Here is a 10,606-nt window from a genome sequence, read left to right as displayed (position 1 = left end):
ATGGTCAACCATCCTCGATGAAACAAATGCAGGTTGCCTTGATAGCTTGCAAAAACAGTTGCTTCAGCGAGAAAACCCACCCCGGTTTAAGAGCGTCATTTTAACTTTATAGTGTTGTATATCCCGCCGTTATATGGCTGCAATACCTTTGCTTGCTCACTTCACTTCCCCCAAATCCCGTGAAGAGCGGGTTGAGAATTGGTCGTAAGAAGCGACTAACGGGATCGGGTGGTCAGGTTGGCGACTTGGTTGATGCATGTCATCGTTTCCCAATAGTTCGAGGCTCATAACGATCACTGGATTGTCTGATCCAGATTCGATTATTTACAGACCGCCGCCATATAGCAGGATGATTTATGTGTGCGGCGTTAAACAACAAACAAACGTCCACGAAGTCGGAGCTGGTAAAATAAGGCAAGTCCTTTAGATTCTGCTTTCACTTCTTTTTCATTCTAAGTGATTTCAACTGTTGCAACTCCTGGGCCAGTGGCTGGAAAATGAAAGGTCTGCTACCCATGAAGAGCCTTGCAGATTGTGTTTCACATTCCTCGATCGTTGCTCATGCTGTCAACCACTGGATTGCATGCCAAGTCTCGAACTTTCAGGGCCCCATGATATAGCTGGAGTATTACTGACCGGGCGTAAAACAACATTCACACTGACACATTGACGTGATTTCCCCACGTTAACCACAGGTCATGTACAAGTGCGCCGACGGTATTGTTCGCTGTGCTCGTGACTTTCAATATTTAAAAACCAGAAACATCACTAAACGTACACAATGTTTATTAACACTGCACATGATATCAATACTCGTTTCATATAGACAGGTCGTGTATTGCTGGACAGGCCATGAGGGATTTTGAAATGTTGGCAAAAATTACATTTTTTTTCTAAACAATACGATAATTTTAAAACATAAGATACAAAAATAGAGATTCAACAGGATTCAGAAAATATTTGTATTTAAATAGAAGTATGAATTTCAGCTAAATCGTATTGTGCAATGCCGTTTTGAATAAATCTTCCATCATCGACCTGCGTCAATAAATTAACAATATACAGTATATACAAACTTTACTCGGGTTAACAATATTTTACAGTGTACTATACATATTTTCTTCCATAACAGTTTGTAAGTTTCAACACCAAATTAACAATTACATACTGTACATTTAACTGTTTTATCTATATCATTTGTGGAAATATTCTAACACACTATCATTTATCATACATCATGGTGTAAATGCCGCATACCTTTGTGCCAGACAACACACCTTTCCTTAAATGCATCATTCTGTGTTGGCCTTCCAAACAGCACTCACTGTATTGCTAATGTTCTTTTCAAGGTACCTTTATATATGCCTAGTTCCTTATATGGATATGAGACTCGCATTACGTGCAGTACTGACCACGTCCTACATTGTCCTTGGCAGTGGTCAGTTGAAGGTCAATCCACACGTGTGCTTCACTTCGTTGTGCTTTTATTGAAAATGACATTTAAACACAAATACCTCGCAGTACTTTCAAACAAACTTAAGAAAACTAACAACCTGACACTGAACCCGGATCTACAGAATCTGCGCAGTCCACAACAACAGCAGGGGTGGACGGTTTGCGGTTGTCGAGTCGACGTCGACTCCACGTGCACTGTCACACTCCAAATGGGTTCTTCTGTTGCACTCGGGATGTCCCAAAACGGTGTTCACATAGATTTTTATTAAGTTTGTTTAGCAGTAAATACGTCAAACACAGATGTTTCTCTCCCTGGCCCTTCACTCACTTGAACAACATGGGCACCGAGAAATAAGAGTCCTTTCTCTGTACACGAAAAGAAAGGGATTGCCAAACAGAAAGGAACCAATGAGCCTTGCATGTAATTACATTACCTGATTTTATGTTTTACTGCGCTTTCATGTTCAAACCTTTACTGCAATTTTACACGTCATATCGGCCCATGACATTCTCGGTAACCATGGAGAATTTGTGAGTTGTGAAAAGTGAAAGGTTCATCACGCTTTCTTAGGCCTCCATCCGCCAATAAAGTCTAATATTTTCTTAATTTCCAGAGCATTGAGTTCCGGGAAGCCCTCCTTCAGAAGCTTCTTGTCCAGTCTCCCCAACATTTCCCCATCAATTTGCTCGTTGGAGAATCTCAACACCACACGGTCCTTCATTCCTATATAGCGGAGACATTTCGACACCTCTTTCACAGTGAGATGCTCGGTCTCACCCGGGGGGGTGTAATTCTCATCCTCCGGTTCTCCGTACTCGGAATAGCTGTAATCACTGCCATTGGGATACCCATAGTCTCCTCTGGACCCCATCGATATGGCTGAGTCATCACCTTGTTTGAGGTAAGGATCGCTAAGTCCCGAAACTGAGGCGGAGCGGTGGTATTTTCTGTAAGGCGACTCGTTCTCTATGTAATGCCCATGTCCATGCCCGCTACCCGGGTAGTAGATGGCGCTGGGGTCATGTGTCATGCCGTATGGGTTCTCGAAATGGCGCCGGTGGAACTCCTCTGGTGACGGGGGCGGTTCCCCACCCCTGAGATCCCTAAACGAGTCACTGAAATGAAACACCTCCATCACATTCCTCATCTTACGAAGGTTATGGCTACGAATTGTAGCGTTGGGGTCCATGTGGAGATTTCGCTGAGATTTCGATTTGAATTTTGCTGGAGTACCTGTCCTCTGTCTTGTTTCGATGTCCTGGTCGTCAAAGAAACGGGGATCGTAGCTGTGGGGTATATGTGCTCGCCACGGAGGCGGTTTCCCTTTATTGTTCGACCCATACAGTTGGGACGTGCTGACGTTGTAACGGCTGTTGATGGTACCGTAAGGCTTGTCTTTGGACTCTTGGGAATAAGCGAAACTAAACAGATCGTCAATGTCAAAAGGACAGTTGTCATGAAAGTCTTCCTCGCCGTGACAGGGGATGTCACTTCTAGCTTTCCGTGCGCGCGCATACTTCATAGAGTCACGTGGTGCGGTAGGGGGCTTTCTTCGGAGAATGGCGTCAGTGCCTTCACTGTAAGCGGTATCAAAATCGCCTTTCAAGTTCATGGGCACCATGTAGCCGTCATCCTCATCTTCCTCCTGCATACGAGTCAGGTCGGAGAAGGACCGGCTTGGTGGCTTAGGAGCCGGGGGAAGATGTTCATAGATTGAATCTTTGGAGATATTGTGATCACCGCGACTCCCTATATGCCCTTTGTCATCAGGCGGGATCGGAGGAAGATCTCGGTTCTGTATATGAGACTTATGGATTTTGCCATAGGTGTCCTCTTTCGATGTTGAATTCTTATTTGGTTCACTCTCGGGACTCTTAGACTTGTTTCTTTCACTGTTTTCCTTGTCTTCTTCATTGCTGTTAAGTCCATTGAAAAACTCCTCATAACTCACATCGTTCTTACTCAATCTTCTTGAAAACACATCGTCTCCTTTCATAGCCTTTAATTTTGCACGCTCTTTTTTCGTCCTTCGGACACTGAGTTTGTCAAGGAGAGCGGACGTCTTGGATTTTTTGGCTTCTTTATCGGCACGTTTGGGGAGTTCAATGTTCGACGTCGCTTCTACCTTGGTCTCCTCACTAGGAACTGGATGCTTGGGATCGGAGTCTTTCTTAGCAAGTCTCTTCTTGGCTTCTCTGAAGAAAGTCACCTCCCCGTCCATAGGAAGCTCCACTTGGGTAGGTTCACATTCTGATTCCTCCTCAGACGGGATCTTCGTAACAATGGCGTACTCTTCCTCTCGTGTGCTCTCAAATTTGACAGTTCCATTTGGACACCTAGCCTTCTCGGAGGCTCCGGAGTATATGATCTGGGCGTTGACGGGCAAGCCAAACGCCATGATCAAGTCCTGAAGTTCATACACAGCATCATAGTTAGCAACGGTAGCATCCCCTACTGGACTGAATACTCCGGACATAATGAGAGGTATCATGATCTCTTTACCCTCACTGTCATAACATTGCAGATATTTCATATCCTGCTCCTTTTTGGAGTTCTTGTTGGATTTGAGTAGCTTCTTGAAGATGTTCTTTGAGACGGACTTGGTTTTCTTGTTATCCATGTAGATCATGCCAGTCGTTAATACTTCCCCGGACTTTATTTCACAGGGCATCCAGCAACTGACACCGTCTTCAATGCTGAGCTGGTAGCCCACGGTTGATGTCCGAACCAGAAATCGCCGAGGCTTTACGCTGGTGATACCGTGGATTGTGTCAAAATACTCAACTGGTCTTCCATCGTCTGGGACAACCTCAAACCAACCTGGAAGAAGAAATATGACCATGAATACATAGAAATCATTAGGTTCGTAGTGTTATGATTTGAGAAAATAAACATTTATCACGCTGATAGATTGCGGAGCAATTCATACACAAGCAACGTAAATATTATCCATTGTTATCAATACAATGTAGCAATCGTTAGATAACAACGCTAATTTATGCCAACGTCTGCATAAAATACATAGGTGACAAAAACTTTGAAATATGAATCAGTCGCTTATACCAGAAGGTTTGGAGGAACTACTAGTCACACAGTACTCGAGACGAAACGACAAATCTCTTTCGGTAGCCAGAAGAAATATCTGCTAAAAGCAGAGTCGAGTGTACGATTTCGACAATATTCGTAAAAAAGAACGTAACGTCTTCATAAAACCATCAACGACATAGCTTCCGAATACAGAAATGACACTATTTCCCATCAAGAAATCACACAAAACGGTTACCTACCACTACCCTTCTTATCCCCATGGAGTAAGGAGTAACTCTGAAACCCCAACTCAAATGCATGGTACACTATCAACAATGAAGTCACGTCATTTGTTTTTCGTCATCACTGCATACATTCTGCCCTGACCGATATCTCTCCCCACAGACACACAATTAACTGAAATCATTAATTCGGCGTCCCCGACTCCCAAGAAAACATACACTGAAAATGTCACCCAGGACTTCCAATAAAACACACAGTGTTCCCACAAACAGGCCCACATACTTACATACCTCGTATCGTTACTCAGCCAATAGCATTGCCATCACACTCCACGACAACCAGAAACACACATTAAATCCTATGACCGACACATTAAACTGGTACTCTCACTAACACCACAGTCGTTTCACTCGGCCAGAGCAATGACTAACCATCCGGGCACCTGTTATGAGTGAATGTTCCCGCTGCACTCACAGACGTCAAACCAAATATACCGGTTGCAGTTCAAACACGTTTCTGAATAGAATTACGTAGGTTTTCCCCCAGACGCGACCATATCCCTCCTACCTTGCTTACGCATCCCTTGCACAATTCGGCATTACGTAATTGTCAACATGGTGCGAATCTACGTTCCTTCTGTGGGACTCATAAATATGCAACATGGGTTCTGGAAACGTGTGGAAGCGAAAGAAGACAGTTTGATAAGTCGACCTTTCAAGGGTAAGGGCAGCAAAGCGTGATGTGTATGTTTGATGTCTTGCATAATGAAAGGGGTGGATTTCTCTGCATCTCTAAACGATCGAACTGGTTTTTTTGGTCGCAAAGAAAAATCGAAATCAAGGTCATGATCAAAGGAATGCTGGTCGGTAATGTTCTGTGAATATCCTTGGGAGTAGTCACAATGTACGAATTAACGAGTCAAGGCATTCTTTCCCCACATATATCGTTGAAATAAATTCGGACATAAGAGCATATCACCACCATCACCATCATTATCATCCTTATTACTACAAAACTTTGAATACGTTCTATTTCAAAGTTAAGATACCTTGTTGGTCATTGGCACCAACAAGGTATCTTCGTGGTAAAAATGTATTGCCAAAGACATTTGGTCGTCGCCGTAACGTTATATTGTTTGATGCGTTGCTGGTTAATATATGACTGTTGGGCCCTTCTACATGTGTATTATTGTTTGTCCAGACCCAGCATGTATTAGCCTACCATTTCGTAATTAAAAATGTCACTGAACTTTGTATTAGGATAGGGATAATTCCCCGATACCTGATTCCATATATATAAACACTATAGAATGTAAGATCACAGCCTAAAAGAGCTGAGTATATTTATAAAAATAATGAGGGTTTTTATGACTACATTTCAGTTGATGTATTATACCTTAAACCAAATACAACTTGACCATATGTCATACTAGTGACAGTGAGTGGATAATACGAAACACGTCGAGTGCAGTCAGGGCTATCACTCAATATAAAGTCATCATGCTGTGACTACAATACGTTGACATCCCCGGCTTGTGGGAGAAGGCAGCCCCACCCGGATCTCGCATGTTGTGGAGGGATCTGACATCCCCTTCTCACACGACGTGTATTTTCCAGGTTCAGGGGAGCTGCAACGCGTCACGGGACAAGGTGACCGACCAGTGCTATTTGTCTACAGCTCTATAGCCCCTGCATGGTATGTTGCAATTATTTGACAACTGTGATCATGGCGACAGAGACTTTCGCGACCTTTCTCACAAAGTTGAAACGTTGGTTTGAGTGGGAAAATGTTGTATGTATATTTTGAATGTCGAAATGGGTTTATGTGGCACGCAGGTTGATAAAATAATATCGATTTTCGGTAATCGTGCTGCCTTTGTTTCTACTGTATTGGTGTCAGTGCCATTACGTTCGTTAAATAAATAACCACATAACCTATTTCTTTGATTTGAAATGTGCTCTGTCACGACGCTCAATAATATTACGTGTTTGTTAGCGAGTGGGTGATTTGGGCTCAAGATGTTTTTTAATTGTCAAAGGGGGTCAAACTGTCGTGCGTTGTAATTACTGCCACCCTATATTATCTAGTGTATTATACCTTTCTAGTATGATAAATAGTATGGCTGCTTGAAGTTAGTCCAAACTGACGCCGATTTATAGTGCTAGCTCACTGAGATAACATGCCGCAGTGTAACATGAATACCCCACTCAGACACAGTATACTGACACCGAGCCGACCAGTCCTTGCCTTAGCCTTTTCAATGCCGAGCGCCAGGCAGGGTAACAACTGCCATCTTTTAACGTCTTTTGGGATGACGTTGCCGGGAATCGAACCCTGAACCTTCTGCCCTCCGGGTGAACTCTTTACTATTAGACCACGGAGGTGGTCTAGAATATATGGACCTGGAGAAGTCACGTTCGAAACGAATGGGTCCAGTGTAGGTATCAGAAAAGAATGGAGGTAGGATACACTGGACAATCGGGGATACAGAGGATCATAATTGGGATGAATGCTGGATTCGAACCCACATTTAGTATGTCGCCTGTTGGTATACGTATTAAACAACAGCTGAATGCGAAGTAAGGTGGTATTTGTATAATGGATGAGTGAGTGAGTGAGTGAGTGAGCAGCCACTAGCGTCACCTGGACAATGGTCCTGTCGACATTGCAGACGGTGGTCGTGCGTTCCTCCGTGATGTGTGAATACATGCATATGTCTCATCACTCTGTCAGCCATGTTAGTACAGACATTACGACACCCCGGAATCAGCTCTAACAAGGTCGAGTTGAAATCATATATAGTTATTGAAAACTACTTGAAACAATATTCTCTCCACGAATTTCAAACATATCAAGGAGTGTCAGCTTAATGTTGGAGGAAAGTCCAAAACGACGCAGGTCCCAGCCAACGAGCACGGGCATGCCATGTGGTGTTGAGAGAACCAGGGGCGAATTTGGGATTCGACCACACTACCATCGTATCCTATCAGGTAAGGTAAGCAACTCTGCACTCATGACCTGAACCTGAGAATGGAGCGTGCAGGACTCATGGCACACACACGAAAATTCGTCTCTTGTAATCATCTCCAGGTCACGCTACCCTCACGCATCTCGCGGAACAAAGACAAGCTTCCCGAGCACCAATGAACGCTGTGTTTTTTCTTGTTTTTGTCAAGTTCACTGAAAGTTAATTAAACGAACAACCGTGTCCCTGACTGACAGAGAAAATCCTAGTCCAGACACATATTCAACCATCCTACATCAAAGGCAAACCCACGGTCTGGGAATAACATGTACACCTACTTGACTATACTCTCCCTGGCCATTGATAAGGACAAGTGACATTGATATAGTAGCATGCGCCAACTGTACCGCAATCCTTAGTATAGGGTACAAGGACTCTAGCCTCTCAAGACTGACAATATACAGTGTTTTGAATGATATATAGTCCAACCAGTTCAATGTCGCTAGTGTCACGGCTACAGTTACCAAGTTGGGGACATGGTGGTATTCACCGTTGCCCTGATTAAGTGAGGTATCTCGCGAGTTTACAAGTAACAGTAGGGAATTTGTGAAGGACTACACCTTATTAAGATATGCTTACACTTGTTTGGGCATATGTTCGCAAATGCAAGGCCTATTCCCTTGCGTTTTGAAATGCGGTCCTTTATTATTATTGCTTTCAAATACTGTCTTGGTTCAATGACGTTAACGAATCTCCAAATTCAAAATAAATTCTAACCGTTACTGAACGCTCTGGCTGAAGTGGTGCACAAAATAATAATTTCTAAAATTAATCATATTTGCATGTACAGAATGAAACCCTAACATTTTTGTTCTCCCCATACACGTTTTTCCTATTTTCTGGAGAGACAGGAAGTCCTGTAACGTGTTTGATTGTTGGGATGGGAGATGGCTGGTTGAACTATCAGACATGGCGTGGGCAGCTGTAGGCATCAACTGCAATCCTACGTGTTAACCATGCTTCCCATGAAGCACAAATAGCACCAATAAAGACACCTCGAACAGCAGTTGGGTCCCAATACGTGCCTCCTCAACAAACACGATAGACCGCTTTGTCACTTGAGCCAGAATAAAGGTTGGATTTTATCCCAAATACATATTTCCATGGTCATTCAATGCCCATTTTCGTCACTATATGCCTAATGCCAGTTTGTTAACGTGTGAAAAGACAATTCAGGTTTTTTTTCCGAGACGTTTCCTATACATTGTGTGAGACAACATGTTTATCTTACATTATCACTCATACTATGAATCAGTGAGTTAGTGTGGTTTTACGCCGATCAAGTGACTGGTATCATGAACATCAATCCACGCAATTGGGATACGATAAAATGCATCAATCAAGTCAGTGAGGTTGACCACCCGATCCCGTTCGTCGCCTCTTACGGAAAACATAGGTTGCTGAAGACCTATTCTACCCCGGATCTTCACGGGTGGAATTGGCTTGAATCCATGTGGAGAACAGAACTCAGCGTGACGAGACAACGCTTTAACCACAAGGCCACAACCCAAGACCCTTAAGACAACCAGAGTTTCCACCAAGTCATTTGTAAAATGTTATGCAACATCTATCTATCGCTAATTACATCCAAATAACCATCCTAGCGTCAGCACAAGCCAGGAGCTTTCTCCCCAAGCCAAGCCCTGAGTGACTGAAGGCTACTTCAACTTAACATTGCACTGTATTACAGCATCTATAGACGTAGATAAATAAGTGAGGTATTAAATCTCTCAACCGTGATCCGCTTAGGACTGAGACAAGGTATACTGCTGGCTCGGGGTCAATTAGCTACACCGTTTAATGTTGCCTTGTAGCGTACCCAGAAAAAGGGTTGTCATATAGATCGACTTCAGGCATTAGTACCGTCAATACATCGTTTGTGAAGTTGTTTTGTCGGACAGGTGTGTATGATCATCCTTGCAGTCACTGTCCATTAACTGTAGTAACTCAATAGTACACAAAAAACATATTTATCGTTATTTGACCATAAGGCATTAACAAGGAAATGTCACCTTATTAGTTGACGATACTTAACCTGCCTTCTAAGAACCATTAACATCTTTGAGTGAAGTAAATAACATTATGACTCAAAGGAAAAACAATTAAACAGAAGAAAACATGTCAACAAAATCTTGTACCATCCCTTTCAGTGTACGAACTTCAAGGTATGTTAAGTACACGACCTGATTAACTAAAACTCCCCCAACCAAGACTGACGTTCACTGGTCCATAGCCAACACAAGCATAACTGTCGCTTTCATTTCAGGATTTATAGTCCTGTCCTACCTCTTTACAGAAACATTAGGCCACGAATCAATGAATTTATATACCGTCTGTGTTTGTTTTGGAGAGAATAAAGAGACAGGTAGTTTGTTTATTTCATTGTTTACCCATGAGATGGTCACAGCTCAATGCACACTGTTTTACATACAAATATGATCATTAAAATCAAATACAATCTGTGTCGGTTAATACTGGATGTGATATTGTATGTCGAATTGAAAATATATGTTATTAAGATATGTAATATTATTTATTATAAGCCAGATACGTTGTCTTATTTGAGACACACGTATGTAATATATTATATCCATTCATCATCCTCTTTCTGACCGGTTTTGGTGGTGCATTTCTTGAAATATTTTGTTAATTTGCACCGTGAACATAAACAGCGTTGATCGCTATGGTTTGAACATGCAAATATAGAGGAGAAACTACAAGTCAATCATCGTCAATTAATGCGGCGCATTTATGTGGGTTCAACCCAGTGTATCGGTAATTAGATCAACTGATAAATGAGACATATACGTTCATATATCTTCCTGCTGTATATTAACACGACTACAGTCAACGTT

At 42.6% G+C, this 10,606-nt stretch overlaps 1 protein-coding gene across 1 annotated transcript in view; it reads right to left on the bottom strand.

Moving 5' to 3' along the window:
* Window positions 1–818: 818 nt before the first annotated feature.
* The window catches only part of LOC139478627 (GRB2-associated and regulator of MAPK protein-like), a 55,272-nt gene continuing 45,484 nt past the window's right edge, over window positions 819–10,606 (bottom strand). Inside the window, exon 2 of the mRNA XM_071261186.1 lies at window positions 819–4,276. Coding sequence (XP_071117287.1) covers window positions 2,013–4,276 — 2,264 coding nt within the window. The 3' untranslated portion in view covers window positions 819–2,012. The remainder of the gene's footprint in view (window positions 4,277–10,606) is intronic.

The sequence above is a fragment of the Haliotis cracherodii genome, unplaced genomic scaffold, assembly GCF_022045235.1.
Source record: "Haliotis cracherodii isolate W230 unplaced genomic scaffold, xgHalCrac1.p SCAF_4, whole genome shotgun sequence".
Taxonomy (NCBI): domain Eukaryota; kingdom Metazoa; phylum Mollusca; class Gastropoda; order Lepetellida; family Haliotidae; genus Haliotis; species Haliotis cracherodii.
Note: the sequence above shows the minus strand (reverse complement) of the source record. Positions and strands in the feature narration are given on the sequence as shown.